This window comes from Antennarius striatus, chromosome 6, assembly GCF_040054535.1.
Source record: "Antennarius striatus isolate MH-2024 chromosome 6, ASM4005453v1, whole genome shotgun sequence".
Classification (NCBI taxonomy): domain Eukaryota; kingdom Metazoa; phylum Chordata; class Actinopteri; order Lophiiformes; family Antennariidae; genus Antennarius; species Antennarius striatus.
Genome location: NC_090781.1, coordinates 13,484,805 through 13,501,034, shown reverse-complemented (window position 1 = coordinate 13,501,034; position 16,230 = coordinate 13,484,805). Strand labels below are relative to the sequence as shown.

General features: G+C 38.4%; 1 protein-coding gene across 3 annotated transcripts in view; it reads left to right on the top strand.

The window, feature by feature from the left end:
- The window catches only part of ryr1b (ryanodine receptor 1b (skeletal)), a 60,900-nt gene that overhangs the window by 1,534 nt on the left and 43,136 nt on the right, over positions 1 to 16,230 (top strand). For 2 of the 3 annotated variants that reach the window (XM_068318274.1, XM_068318273.1), the window contains exons 2-9: positions 11,570 to 11,689; positions 11,770 to 11,871; positions 14,593 to 14,667; positions 14,755 to 14,833; positions 15,449 to 15,561; positions 15,657 to 15,756; positions 15,853 to 15,949; positions 16,050 to 16,124. In XM_068318274.1, the coding sequence (XP_068174375.1) occupies positions 11,570 to 11,689; positions 11,770 to 11,871; positions 14,593 to 14,667; positions 14,755 to 14,833; positions 15,449 to 15,561; positions 15,657 to 15,756; positions 15,853 to 15,949; positions 16,050 to 16,124 (761 nt within the window). Of the gene's footprint in view, positions 1 to 11,569; positions 11,690 to 11,769; positions 11,872 to 14,592; positions 14,668 to 14,754; positions 14,834 to 15,448; positions 15,562 to 15,656; positions 15,950 to 16,049; positions 16,125 to 16,230 lie in introns of all 3 variants that reach the window. The other variant, XM_068318272.1, reaches the window with a different exon arrangement.

Genomic DNA, 16,230 nt, shown 5'->3' with positions numbered 1-16,230 from the left:
CGTCTATGTGAATTATTAATGTCCGGTTTACTTCAACGGGCTTATCTCTAACACTGTCTGGGTCATGGGTTCAGTGGACCAGGGATATGGACTATAAATGTAAGTACTCATGATGCTGTAAGGATACATAGTTAAAAAGCTTTCAAAAAATTGTCTGTGTTATTAATCTTTTAATTAGATGCTAATGATAGGAGGCATTGGGTGAGTCAGCTGTTTCTCTTTCTCTCTTGTGTTATATTGGAGACGGGAGGTGTTGTGGAAGTGGAGCGGGACGGCAGAGGTGTTCTTGCCTCACATAAACCACCAACAAAGTTCATTCTCTGTGTCAGTGTGTGTGTTTCTTCTGGGTTTTTTTTTAACAGAAAGAAAAGAAAGGAAAAACAAATGAGATCTTTGGAATGCTGAATCCCGCTTTGTGTAAGATGGGAAACAACTGAAAGTATTTTGTCATCATCTTCATGTTTACATTGATAATTTCAACGTCACAGAGTTCATGCACAGATTACACAGCAGGGCTGCTCCGTTATGCTCTCTGTTTTATGTTCCTATCATAACGTAGCCCAGGCCTTTTGTTATTCTGCCTTCACGTAATTAGCAGGTGTCACTTATTCTCCTCCTTAAAAAGTCACACATTTGCTGTCAAGAGATTAACTTGGTTTGTAATTGCTAGCTGTCTTTTTTTTTTTTTGTGAACCCCCCCCCCCAATAACAGACGTCACAACAGAGTTGTTAATACTGGTGTTTGATAGCTGCAGGTAACACATACAAAAACAGCAATTGTGTTTAAGTCATAACTGAGATCCTTTTTGAGTTTCAATATTTTGGAATAAAGACTTCCCAGCAGAAGCTTGGACTCATTGTCAAACCTGTGTGTATTTACAGATTCATTTACAAAGCTCACAAATCCTAACAAACATTTTGAAGTTTTTTCCCCCCACACATTTACAAAGGTCAGTTTTTCAATATAATTAAAATTTGTGACAGACGGATTGAGTTACAGTTGCATAGCTCTCCATGTAAATTTGTAAAAGGTGTACATCTGGGGCCTGTTCCACAAGGATGCTGATACAGTTCGATTCCATTATCTGACTTAAATGGACCTAAGAAACCCAAAGGGGTTCCATTAAAGATAATAAAGTCATTTATAAGCCTGCATGTTTGTCAGATCAAAAGAGGGAATGAAGGGTTAGGGTTAGTTAATAGTTAGTTGATAATTTATGAAGCCATAGGTAATCCAGAGTCCATGCAAGAGTTTGTTTGTCTTCTGACAATTGAAGCTGTACCAGTGTTTCATTATGTCTTTGTGTGAATCATAGAGGCGAGCGAGTCTGAAGGGGTATTCAAACCCCCGTCTATAGCAGCAATTTCTTTTTATAGTAAGCACACTCACTCTGGAGTGAGAAACTAGAGGAGTCAGTATCCTACTTGCCAGAATCCTTTGGGAGACGTGGTGTGTGTGTGTGTTTGTGAAGATGTGTGTGTGTGGCTCGAGTTCTTGTGCATTGTTGTGACAGACGTTTCAATTCCACACTAACATTTACCACAACTGTTTGGGCATTTTAGCTTTAGTTTAATACAGATGTAGTATGGTTGTACTTTGACATACAGATGAATAATTCAGTGCTCATTGGGTGAACACAATCCTGACATGTCTATCTGGATTCAGTGTGTTTTTGCAGTTTGTACTGAGCCTTCTTTCGCTTCCATATCTGCCTTTGCATAGGCTTGTTAGCTCTTCCTGTTTCCAGCTGAATCCTTCTTTCCCTCACTACCCTCACCCTCTCTGTCACTGTTGGCCAATAGAATATCTAAGTAGTACCTCAGATGGCTCAGCAGTAAGTATGACTGCTCCCAATGCTTCCTCTTTTAATTTGGTTATTCTGTCAAAAGAAGGAGGTTAACAACTACTCATAAAAAATCATTAAAATATTACCAAATTAAATATAATTACTTTCTCTTAAATCTGTCTGTTTGGTGTATTTGTCTGTGTTTGCAGCTGTATTTTGAATTACATAAAGTTTAATATCGTATAATTAAACATAAATGTAGGTACATGTGTTTTCATTCATTTCTATGTGTTATCTTTTATTCTACATGTTTCAAAGTATTTTTATATGTTTTAATTTATATATTTCAGTTACTTTAATCAAACTTTTACATTTATATTTATTGTATTTGCAGCACGGTAGAGAATCCCGAAAAGAAAAATTATGTGTTTTCCATTCACTTTCAACAATTGATGTTTATAATGACAGTTAGCCTGCTCTGGAACAGGCTAGTATCACCGCATGAGTTTCCATAGTAACTAATCTTAAATTGTGTTGACTTCGGACTAACTGAAACAAGTCTGGCTCAGTTGATGAGGTTACGTCATGAGACAGGCCTGTCTTCTACGTTTGGGTGAGTCTCCTCTACTCTTGATGCGATGAGATGTCAGGTTTTTTTATGGACAGACCAGGAGTGAAGGATGAGCAACTAAAACATAGATCGCGCAACGTGTGTGCAACTCACAGCTACTGCTGTTAAATACTTTTTGGGTTAATGCCGTGACAGTTTTCATTCATGTTGTCTGGATAGTGATATAGTGAGAAAGGTCTCAGAGTACACCAGAATCCTAACTACTCATCAGATGCTTTGTTTAAGTTTTACTTCGAAGAATCAGGTTTGTATTCTTTTCAAAGATGATGCAGTCATGATATAAAACGCCAAGCCTCTTTTGTCATTTTGGGATTGCTATATTTTACCCTGAGATCAGGATGGGATGCCGACTTCCAGGTGACCATGAACGTGGAAACAGAACGATATGATATAGAGTATATTTCATTTAGTTGCACTGATATCTATTTGTATTTTCTCATTTTTCATCTGGACTGCCACTCTCCCTGCTCTTTTTCTGTTTTTTACGGACACACATCCTGACACATAATCAGTATTTACAGAAGTGAGCTACAATATAGCAGCAGCAGATATTGAATGGGGGGTGGGGGGGTGAAGGGGTGGGGAGGGTGTGACCAAGTGGGGCATAAAGAGTGCTGAGCCAGGAGATGAACACTTCTACAGTAGCTAACCCCCCCCCCCCACACACACACACACAAACACACAGAGCACCTGTTACTCTGCCTGCTTTCATCACAGTAGTTTACACAATAATCAGGTGGAACAGGTGGTCTGGTCTGCATTCTCCAGCACCAGTGTGTGTGTGTGTGTGTGTGTGTGTGTGTGTGTGTGTGTGTGTGTGTGTGTGTGTGTGTGTGTGTGTGTGATACTCATTGAAGGGTCCAACATGAATGTCCTGTCATGTTCATGATTTATATAAAGGTTAAGCAATATTAAAAAACAAATCAATCTCTCTTGAAATTGATGCTTTGACCTCAGATTAAATCCATTTATCGTCTAACAGCCTATCGTATCATGATTGATACATAGGGAAATCAAAACATGTACAACTGCTTTACCTAACCATTGAGTACTGTTTTTATCTCATACTTGCATACATACACATAATTTTAAATATACTGACAAATTATATGCTGAGATAGCAATGATTCCAGGGTGGCTTGTATAGTGAAATTAATAGAAATGAACAGCAACAAAAAGCCTGCATGTGATTTAAACACAATGTACTACATAGTGTAAAATATGCAAAGCCGTTGTATCACAATTTAAAGCCCTTAAGAAGCAATGAGAGAATTAAGTGTTTTGTGACTAAATAAATCCAGTAACCCTCTGCCTGCTTTACATTCTTGTTGTGAAACGTCTAGAATGTCACATCTACTCTAATATGTTTCTGTTTGTCGTGTCTCAGACAAAACCCAGTGCAGCACCTGCTAAAACAGTATGCCTTAATTAAATTCAAAATTTGTGAATTTGTAAAGTTTCACTGACATGCAGACTATCCTGTTAGTGACATGTGAATAAAAACCTATTCATGTTTTTATGTATCTATTGTTCTTATCAACTGATTTTAAGCAGTTCTTGGGAATGCCAACATTTAAACCCTAATTCTGTTACAGTTTTATTGATAAGCAATAAAGGTTTAGGATACATTTGGATGTGTAAGCACAAAAAACATCATGTAACTGTCTGAACTGAAATGTGTTCTGCTTTTTTTCGGTATTGATTGTTTTATTATCATCGGAAATAGAGGTTGTTAGTTAGCCTTTCTGTGCTCAATCCTGTCCTGTGAGAGTCATCTGTCTCCAAGAAAGACTTCTGAACTCCAAGAGGCTTCTAAGTATCTGCTTGTCAGCAGAAGGAGGGAATGTGATAGCGACAGGTGCAGCGACCTAAAATAGGAGAGGAGCGGAGGGGAATGACCCACAGCAGAGTGGTACAAGTAGCAGAGAAAGGGACAGAAAAGAGGAGAATGACAAAAGTAAGAATACAGAGAGATTATCTGGGCACGAAGAGTACATCAGGTAGAAACAGTATGAAATGAGAAAGAAGTAGCAATAATATTGTGGATAAACACTAAGATTTCTTTATTTGTAACGCTTCAATTTTTTCTTATTCAGTAGTTATTTAGTGGTTGAATTACTTCTGTAACTTAATACTGTACTTCATTCCAAATCTGAAGGACTCAGATACAACAGAAGACATACAGTATAGAGCAGAGACACATTTATACTCCGAGGACTGAAGGAGTTAGAAGTGTTTTTTAAAATAGCTGCAATTTTTTTATTAACTAATCTTTGTGGCTCTGTTCTAGTTTGTTTTCTTTTATGGTTTGGTGTCACAGACACTTTTTCTCCACTGGTGCAGATGAAAACCTGATACTGTAATGAATTACTAATATGGCAAATGGGCATACAAACACACATAGAGGTGACAATGATCTATAGGCCTGTTTTTAATATGTGTAGTCATGTTAAAATTAAACGTTTACATTTACTCTTGGTGGCTCTTCCCATCCACAGAGAGCACAGACTACTTAAGCTCATTCTATAGATGGTGTAGCTGGAAGCAGGACAATAAAAATGCTGTTATTTAAAAATTCGTTAGGTAAAATTAGTCCACTGTAATATTGAAGTGTTATTTTGTCATCTAATTTTAGAGCAACTGTACATGCATGATTCAGGAGGACGTGGCAGCTATGGGCCGTTCAGAATGCACCCAGTGATGAGATATCCTGCTTAGTTTTCCAAAGGAAACCCCATAACCATTTCCTCTACTGTCTTATTGAGCTGTTTCCCTCCTCCACCCACTTACAGTTCAGTGTTCTCATTCCCTTTGGTTTATTTTTTATTTTTTAATATCTGCAGAATATAATCAGTGGCTGGAGCTGGCCCGCATCAGCAGAAATCAGGACCATGAGGGAAAAATGCATTTGTTTTTCAATTTATGCGATTCGATAACTTGGTGCAGGTGTGTTGGTTTATAACTAATTTACTTTCAAAGTACTAAAAAGCATTTCTATTACATTATCTAAATTTTCAAAATGATTCAGCCAGGAATAAAAACTAAGAAACAAAGGAAAATATGAAACCTTTCAAAAGTAAGTACATTTATGTAGTATCACATAGGTTAATTAAGGCATCAGAACTTTTTTGGACACCATTTAAGCTGAATAAATGTAAGAACAGTATGGAAATCATCAAAAGTACATTTTTCTCAGATCAGGTCACCAATGACATTTCTTTTTCTAATTTCATATCTTTATTTTTATGTACTCCACCAGTGTAAGACTGTTGGAATAATAATAATAATAATAATAATAATAATAATAATAATAATAATAATAATAATAATAATAATAATAGAAAATCTTTATTGTCCCACAGTGGGGAAATTTGTAAAGTTAACTTAATTAAAATCTAACTGCTGAACTGAATATCTAAGTTAAGAAATGCATCCATAAATATATATAGATCACTGAGCATCAAAGAAATTAATTCTCTATGCATTTATCTGGAACTGACCATCTGACATTACCTTTAATTATAAGCTGATGCTGTTTATGAGACACGGCATGCTTCAATTTTTTTTTAACTTGTGGCAATCAATAAAAGTCTTTATGCTGTTCACAACTTAAAAAGTGTTGTATCAACATTCATACCATCAACTGAGACACTGTAAAAAGGTGGGCTACCATATAAGCTGATTTCATTTGTCAGATCCCCATTTCACATCTGCTTGTTGTTTGCTTCCTGTCTGGTCGGGGCGGCATGCCTTCATGTCTGGGGAACCCCGACTACCTCCTGTCTGCATTTGAACCCTTAGACATATAAAGGTGTCTCCTTTCAGGTGTTATCTGTGCCTCTCATTGTAAATCCCTGCTACATTACACACGTCTATTTGTGCACACTGGTGTGTTTATTTGTCTAACTGTCTGTGAGTTTACATCCAATTGACTGTGTGTCTCCCTCTGACCCTTAATGTCCACATAGCCCAGATGCTTCAGCTGCCAAGTGCAGCCTGTGTTTGGTTGTAGCCTTATATCCACTACATTAAGAGAACATCAAATGAATGTCATACACATGTCTTGTGTGTCCAGGTATAAAATCACGGGAGCACATGACAACGAGCACCTCCTGACTTTTACTCCACAACCTGTCTTGTCTCCATCAGATACGACCGTGTGAGCTTAACAAATAATCAGGAATTCTGACTGGATCAATATAAAAAACCAGGTCACATCCTACAAATCCTTAAAGCTGTCTCTATTAATATAATGATGAGTTAACACCAAGGGTTTCTCTGGCCTCCAAGTGAGATTATCACATGGTCAAAATGGGAATGACTTTCACAGCGAGACTTTGCAGGACAGCACCGTCATTGCTTAAGCATTTTAGTTTTTTGTTTTTGTTAGTCTGATAATCCAAACATTCAACTTATAATGATAATAATAATAATAATAATAATAATAATAATAATAATAATAATAATAATAGTAATAATAATTATAAAAATGAGAGTTATATGTTCTCTCTAACTTTGAGGCCAAAGCTCTGTACCTTTCCACTTACAGAACCTCTGAGCTCCTTTGTGTCATCTGCCTTTTTTATCTTGCCTAGAAGAAGAAGCTTCATTACAGAGATAGGGTGGTTCAGGCCGAGTAGATTTCCTGCGTGAGACTGTGGTTGCACAAATAGATTGAAACCATCAGCTACCACTGCTTTATAGTATTGGAGCATATATTACCTACAGTTGTCATCTGATCGCACAGCATAGCTCAGAGCAATGAGTCATTTGGTTCCTCCAGTCTGCTTTTAGACAGACACCAGCTCAGCCCTGTCTCCTAAATGGGGACTTCAGTCAAGCTGTGTGGTCCTCTCTTCTGAAATGGCCAGTTTAGTCGGGTCACGTTTTGTGAAATTTATGTGGACTTCAAATTTTTTACAGAGATTTTTCACAGTGGCTGTCATAGATATTCAGTCAGTTCATTGTTGAGTAATATATGTGTGGCACTGGTGTGACATTTGGCTTTGAAATTCTGCTCCATCATCCTCAACTCTGGTGCCTCGATGAGGACATCTCATCATAAATAAGATGCCCGATGGACTTTTGATTAACAGGCTGATAAAATGCCAAAACTGTTTTTAAGGCAGGCCAAGAATCCCCCTCGCACTTTGTGTTAAAAGGTGTTTTCTGTAAAGTGCAAATTTTCTGTCAAAGGAAATTCATTTTGAGGGCGGTACGATGGTCGCCTCACAACACGGCGGGTCCGGGTTCGAGTCCCGCTCTGTGCGGAGTTTGCATGCTCTCCCCGTGTCTGCATGGTTTCTCTCCGGGTTCTCCCGCTTCCTCCCACCTCCAAAAGCATGCGCTTCAGGTTGATTGGCCGGTCCTAAACTGCTGTAGGAGTGAGTGTGTGTGTGTGTGGTTGTCTGTTTGTTTTTGTGTGTGGCTCCGTGGCACACTGGCGTCGTGCCCGGAGTGTCCCCCACCTCACGCCCTATGCCAGCTGGGATAGGCTCCAGCTCCCCGTGACCTGCTACGGCGGATACAGCGGCAGAAAATGGATGGATGGAAACTCATTTCAGCTGCTTGTATCTGGGATCTTGTCCTTTTGGTCATGACCCAAAGCTCATGACGATAGGTGAGAGTAGGAACTTAGATTGACGGGTAAATCCAGAGCTTCGTCTTTCGACTCAGCTCCTTCTTCACCACGACAGAACTATACAGCGACCGCATCACTACAGCCGCTGTCTGTCTGTCAATCTCTCGTTCTGTCCTTTCCTCACTCACTTGAACTCCTCCACTTGGGGAGACACTCGCTACAGACCAGGAGAGGGCCGATCACCTTTTTCCGGTTGAGATCCGTGGCCTCTGATTTGGAGGTGCTGATCTTCATCCCATTCGCTTCGCACTCAGCTGCAAACCACCCCAGTGCACTCTTAAAGTCCAGGTTTGATGAGGCCAACAGGACAACATTAGCCGCAAAAAGCAGAGATGAAATCCTTTGGTCCCCAATCCCTCCAGCCCCTGGCAGTTCGAAATGGAGTGAATACAGTTTAAACCAACTAAATGCACCTCTGACATCATTCCCCCCAGTCTCCTCTCAGCAGTTTTTGGTGGGATTGCCCTTGCAGTTTAACAATTATTAATAGTTGCATGGTGACAATTTCTATCCTTGTATATTTTAAACATGCAGCTGTTCATTCTCTGAAGATAATGAAATATTTGATAATTTGAATCTTGAATACCCTTCAGATTTCAGACCAATCTCAATGCTGCCTTTTTTGTCTAATGTGATAAAAATAGTTACTCCCAACAGCTACCAACTCTTTCACATTTTAATGGCATTGAGGACATCAGTTTTAATTTTTAAATTGGGTCATTTCACTGAATCTGAATTTTTGAATAAGCCTTTACTCATTGATGATGATTCAGCTGTCTTTATTTTGCTTGTTGTGACTGCTGCATTTCACTATGTATATCAACCATCCATCCATCCATCCATCCATCCATCCATCCATCCATCCATCCATCCGTGTCACCACCACATCACAGGGCCACACATCAACCTCTCATACACACACTCACACACAAGGACAATTTGGAGTAATAATTTCTCCCAAGCTGCATGTTTTTAGAGGTGGGAGGAAGCCAGAGAACCTGGAAAGAACCCACGCAGACACGGGGACTATGTAAACCATCAAATTTTAATCTCCTATTTTTAGCAGATGCACTGTTATACTGCTCTAAATTCTATTAAGTCAACACTTACCTTCCTTTGACTGCTGTAATGGTGTGCCTCCTTATTGGGTCCAATTCTGTTCTGTCTGTACATGCTAAAATTGATTAGAATGTGTTCACTAACCTCTAAATAAAGTGTTTGGAGGATGTTAAAATGACTCACTGAAGATTTCCTAAACATAAAAAGAAATAAAACAGGAAGTTAAATAGTCATTGTCTGTCACTGAACTGCCACCAACAATTATTTTGATTGTCAACTAATCACTAGTCGACTAATCAGATCATACGTAAATCGAATGTAAAACATACACCTTATCGCACCTGCATTTCATGCAGAATCCAGCTGCTTGACTCCTGGCTGACACACATAGGTGAACATATCTCTTACATTGTTCAGTACATATCCATAGAATTAATTACAGTACCAATATTTATTGATTGTTTTTAAATGCTTGAATGGCTAGCACTACCTTTTTTCTATCAGACATTCTGCACCCAACGCCGCTGAGCAAGATGACAGCAGTGGTTCAGCAAATCTACAATTGGAGTTGCATTAATAAACCCAGCAGAATCTGCAGCACAAACAAAACGCAGGCATCCCAACATTGTTTTTTCACTGTTGTTCTGACCATAAGAGACTCTTTGCTGTCTGTACAGTTAAATGGTCCTCACAGGAGGTTAAGTATGAATCCATTATTTTCAATGGATTTTTGGTTTGGCAGTTTATACAACAATGGGATGGTATTTAAGTATATATACTGTATATATAGGTTTCTTACTTCAATTTCCACTTACATCCTTTAACATGTAAATAAACAGGCAAAATGTGACAAAAGGGTTCTATTTTTGGCTGAAACAATCATCATATAAATCTACCCCCTGTTGCAGCCCATAAACTTTGGAATGATTGTCCCCTCCAGGTCAGGTGTCCATGACATCTTGATTATAAAGATTTCTAACTGGTCTTTCATTCAAGGGTCAATGCTAAGTAACTATATTTATATAGATTTGTTTTTCAGCTTATATTTGCCTTGTTATGTGCAGTGGTTCACTCAAGGCTGTGTTGCATTGTAAAGTTGCTATACAAACAAACTGACTGGGATTGAACTGGCAGGTATAGTTATTTGATGGAGGTTTGAAGGAAAATCAGAACACTTATTTTTTTTAAACATTTTAACTTGTGGGAATCATAACTTTTAATTCAAAGCAATGTTTGTGTGATATGTGTACAATTTTACACTTGAGCTGTATATTAAGTGGCATTGCTCCTGTGTTCAATGGAAGAGGCAGGAAACAAGCAGGGAATGAGGACTGGACAGAGCAGACATTTCAAAGCGGGGGAGAGATAAATGACAGTACAGAGGATATGTTACGAGGTCACTGATGTGGATCACTCTCCATTTTCTTGTCATGTCCCACAGACATAGACATCCTAACTAATCACCAGGACAATACAATGAACCTGTCAACAGTAACAATACACAATAATTCAGAAGTTGTTAGGTGAGAGAGGAAAAGTCAAGAATCTGTCCCGAACTAGAAGTGTTGTGCTGTAATTAGTCAGGTTAAGTGTTAGCTCCACTTACATAATGACTGAGGAGAAAGAGCAGCTGAGAATGTGTGAGTGTCAGGTGTGGGTTTACAGTGGAGGGGGTGTTTATCGCTGTATTTACTCGCGTCTCTGGAGAGTTCCGCCAACAAATTACAGTCTGTTAGCAGTGTGTTTGTGGAAATGGGTTGTATGTATGCATGTATTGTACCAGTCCTCTCCATGAGGACATCACATTCTACAGTCTACTGCACATATGTCAAACTCACTTATTTTATTGAGGAAAAAAGTAATTGGAATCTTTTCAAACTGATCTTTTCAGGTCAAAATACAGTCTTTCGCTTCACAGTTCAACAAATGTAAAATCTGTTTGGTCTGCAATAGAGTTTGTGTCTTGAATTTAGCCCCCTTGTGTGACACCCCTTGTTCACTGTCAGAGTGTAGTGTAGTGTTTTACTCCTCAGCATTTATTATAAGAATGAATCATGAGGCATGTTTCTTCAAGCAAATGTCGATATTGTGCAGTTACTTATAAAAATAGCTAATGAAGCCAATTCTATTTAATTTACAATCAACCTTGTCGGACATAATATATATGGAAGACAACGATGACCAAATCCAGAGGAGGAAACAAGAATCAGTTGGGCTTGTTAAGGGCTTGTTAAAGATGTTTTACCTCTCATCCAAGAGGCTTCAGTTCTGACTTGTAGAGTGTCGGAGCAGAAAATAAAAAAGGAGTTTAAGTTAATAAGTCTCATAGCATAGCCAAGGAAAACATAAGATGTAACTGTGTGATTTAAATCCTATAAGAAGAATAGGAGTAGTAAAAGGCAATGAATGAATGGACGTGTCCCTAACTGTTTGACTGTGTTTTGGGCTCAGGATGACCAAGTCGTTCTGCAGTGCACTGCCTCCGTCCTGAAGGAACAGATTAAGCTATGTCTTTCCTGCGAGGGCTTTGGAAACCGTCTCTGCTTCCTGGAAACCACATCCAATGCTCAGGTACGTAGAAACTTTTCATCCCTTTGTTTGTGCTGTTTAAAACATTGCATTTATCAATTTTGTCTTTTATACATTTACAGAATGTGCCTCCAGATCTGGCCATATGTACCTTCATTCTAGAGCAGTCCCTGTCGGTTCGTGCTCTGCAGGAGATGTTGGCCAACACAGTAGAGATGACCGAGGTAGGACTCAAAGATAGCAATTAAAAAATAGTTGTAGCTGGTGGAAGTAAACCTTATATTATTAAAGACTTGTGAGTGATCATGTTGGTGTTTTAGAGGGATGTAGCTCTTGGGAAATGGAAATGAAATTGAAAAGTGAACATGCACCTTTGTCTCTAACAGAATACAGTGTATTTTTTCTTTTTGTAATGTTAAATTTATCGCTGTGATGGAATGAAACAACTTAAACTACGTATTCATTTTATTATATTTGATAATTTGATAATTTCCACTCGTACCAATTTCATAATATATCAAAATTAATGTGACAGTAATTTGCAGCATAATTAAAAGAGTGCTAGATGTTGTCTATTTCAGGATATGATATGCTGTTTGTTTTATTGGGGCCCTAAAGCTGTGCATATCATGGTTTTTTCATTTTGTATGTTTTTAAATTTTTAGACACATTTTCACATAGTTGATGTTCATGCCAGTTTGCTCAAATTCACCTGTGCTGGAGGTTATAGTTCATTAATAGGAGCGCCAAATTTAGTTTTTCCAGTAGTAGTGTCCCCCCAGACAAATTTTTTTTATTGTTTTTATTCCATCGTTGTTATAATAATGGACTTTTCATATTTTCTTCACAAGATATTTTTGGTTTGAATGTGGATTAAAATATCATCCTTTTTTTTTTGCTTGATTGCCTTTTACTTGCTGACAACTCCTCATCTTCCCTTTTTGTTCTCTGCCAAGCAGGCAGTCAATTTGGATAAATGGGTATGTCTCTTAAAATGTCTTATTACTGTGTGTCCCAGCACACCTGGCAACTGTCCGTGTTTTTGTCCTGTTGCCTACTGGATATTCTATTAAATATATTGTTTATATTCATTTACACATCTCAGTTTATGTCTGTTTAACCCTCACATTAAGATTCATTTTGAATTGCTGTATAGTTGTCTAGGAACAGTATTTTTAGCATTTTTAAAATTTTTAACAACTCAGTCATTTACCCCACAAAAGCAAGCAGGGGTGGAAGGTTATCAATCTACTGCAGCACTGCACCATTCATTTCATGCAGAAATATCTCCAGCCCATTGGTTTTTAGCTTGCTTGTTACTGTTCCTTTGGTTTCTGGTCTTTGTTAGCATTTAACTACATGGAACGTTGATATTGCTCAGGCTTTGTTTTTTACCTGTGGTTTTTTTCTTCTCCAGTGTCTACCTAGACACACACTATTTGATATCACATTCTGATGTATTCACAACCAAAAGGCTGTTCCCTTTGCTATGTGACACCCACAGTTTAATGCAAAAGGTTGATTGTCTGTCCTTAAGGGTTGTCAACAGTGACGTGTTTTAAATCACACACTGCCTGGAAAATCATTGCATCAATTTAAAGTGTTACCATTCAAATAAAATATATGAAATAATTAATATTAAAATTATCTGAACTTCATTTGTCCCTCTTACAATACTGAAAGATATAGTTCTTACATGTTCATATTACAGCCAAATATAATTAAACTTAATAACATTTAACCACAGATCACCTGAAAGTTTGTCACCATTGTGCAAATCTCACCAACATAGAAAAAATAAAGAAACCTCTTCTTCCTCTAGGAATGGAATTGTAATCAGTTTCAATGGAGTCATTTAACATTTAACGGATTAGAAAGCCTTTATTGTCACTATACATGGTATAATGAGATTCGGGATTGTTAGTTTGGTGTTCATAGAATTTAGAAGGGGTTGCTCATAGTGAAGACAATAGAATAATGTTCAACTGTTCCACACACCTTTCATGAGTAGGTAGGGAAAGTGGACCCCCTCCCCCCCTTTCATTCATACTCGTGAGAACCCTGATTGACGTAATGCATTCTCCAGCCTAGAACCCCCATCTTAACCACTGAATGCATAACCAGCTCTAAAAGTACACCTCATTATGTAGTTGTGATAACAGACGCGACCAGTTAACCAAATCAAGCAGAGCGATAATGTGGACCCCATCAAATGGTAAATTGTCACCACTTGACATTCTTGCCCCGACTCATCATAGAGGATTATGTGTGTTTAAACATACTGAAAGGCTTTACGTAATCTGTTCACTGTTGACTGGTCTAAATGGTTGCTTGTGCCAAATTATCTAGAACTGTTCCAGTAATTGTTTTTTCTTGTTGCATCCTTGTTGGATTTTGAGAAAAGGTAGGATGGATTCGTGTTATTTTCAAGAACAATTGTTCCCCATATTATTATTATTTTCTCTTCAATGATCAACACAACTGAACACATACTCAACTTTTTAAGTTGACACAACTTTTTAATACTCACTTCGCCCATCATATGTCACATTCAGATCACATTTCTGATCATTTCTAAAATAAAACACAAAAGAATAGAGTTTTGCTGGTTCCCAAAGGATAGCTGGTTATGTCCACTTTATGTGTACAAATGATATCCTATAATCCCATTTAAATTCCAGTATAATCAGTGTATTGACACACTGCAATGGTATATTCAACATTCAGATTTAAACAGAATTTTTTAATGCTATGTCATCAGTCAGTAAATGTCAGCTGAAGTCAGTTGTGATGCATTTACGGTGAATTTGAACAGTTTGATTAGTAATGTGTTCTTCTGCCTGAAATCTTCCTTTGTCTTCTTCCCTGTCCAGTCAGAGACCATCGGACATTTAAGCCTTGTTTGACGGGTCTAATAATTATTTCTACATCTTGTTCACCTCTAGTCGTCACAAGGTGGAGGTCATCGTACCTTACTGTATGGTCATGCCATCCTTCTGAGACACAACCACTCAGGCATGGTAAGATTTAATCCTAATCTTGTTTGCAGTTCAGTAGATGATATGTTTACAGATTGTTTACATATTCTGAAAAATACTTGCCTACAGTACCTGAGCTGTTTGACCACATCTCGTTCCCTCACGGACAAGCTGGCCTTTGATGTGGGCTTACAAGAGGATTCGACTGGTAAAACAAAACATGGGAAAGCTTTTTCAAGAATAGAATTCTCTAAACCTAAAAACTGCACCAATAAATCAAGAAATTCTTCTGTGTTTATGTGTTAATATCCAAATATATTGAGAATTAACCCACTTCATAGTGTGCATGTTACCTTGAACAACGGAAATTGAGTAGTAAATGTGTTACACTTTGTGCATGCAACATGTTATAGATTAATAATATGAATAATTAAATAGACAGCCCTTTTTACTGCACGCAGAGATGAGTAAAAGGCATAGACTCTGAAAAGTAATTATACATGGCTTGCTAAAAATACTAAAAGTAAACAGCAACACTATACCCTTAGTCTACTTTGTAGATATAATTCTTTCTTGGGTTTAGTACAGTTTTTTCAATTTGTTGAATTGTCCATCATGAGCTGTTAACTTTAATGGAGTCAGCAGTACATATCCTCTGTTGCAGCGCTTGATGTTGTAATTTGGCTGACAAATGTAAACCATGTAATAACGGTTAGTGTTGGGGGAGCTGCATGATGTCAGTGAACAGACAGGGTTTATGTTTTCTGTTCTTAAACACTTTAAGTAAATATATCAGACCATTTAGGAAGAGTTCTTTCTGCAGGTGAGGCCTGCTGGTGGACCATTCACCCTGCCTCCAAGCAGAGATCAGAAGGTGAAAAGGTCAGGGTGGGTGACGACCTCATCCTGGTCAGTGTGTCTTCTGAGAGATACCTGGTGAGACTCCGTGTGGCTGCGACATAATGTAGGACTTACACACGATGCGTTGCTATTAAATTGATTTCCATCCTCCTCTTGTTTTGTGTGTACAGCACCTGTCTTATGCCAGTGGAGATCTGATGGTGGATGCCTCCTTCATGCAGACACTGTGGAACATGAACCCAATTAGTTCAGGATGTGAACTAGCTGAGGGTATGTACCTGTTGCACACACTGTGCTCTACTGTCACCAATGCCCTGCAGCGCATGCACACACTATACATATTTATTATGGTGTGTATGTCCTCAGGGTTTCTGACGGGAGGTCATGTTCTCAGGCTGTTCCATGGCCACATGGACGAGTGTCTCGCTATCGCTACACCAGAGGAAGGAGAAGAAAAGCGCAGGTAGGGGAAAGCAGACGGGGTTTGAGTGTCAAAATGTCCAGGTGTTCATCTAATGCATTATGAGTATACAGTATGCACCTCAGCCGTGACCCTGTTACAGGATGGCTCACTATGAAGGTGGCGCTGTGTGCAGTCAGGCTCGATCCCTGTGGAGGTTGGAGCCTCTCAGAATCAGGTGATTCTCCTCAAGACATCTACCAGATAGCAGATAAAGCAGACATTCGTGTTGATATGCTTAGATAGGGGGCTGTTTAACTGTTAGCATACCTGAGATTTAACTT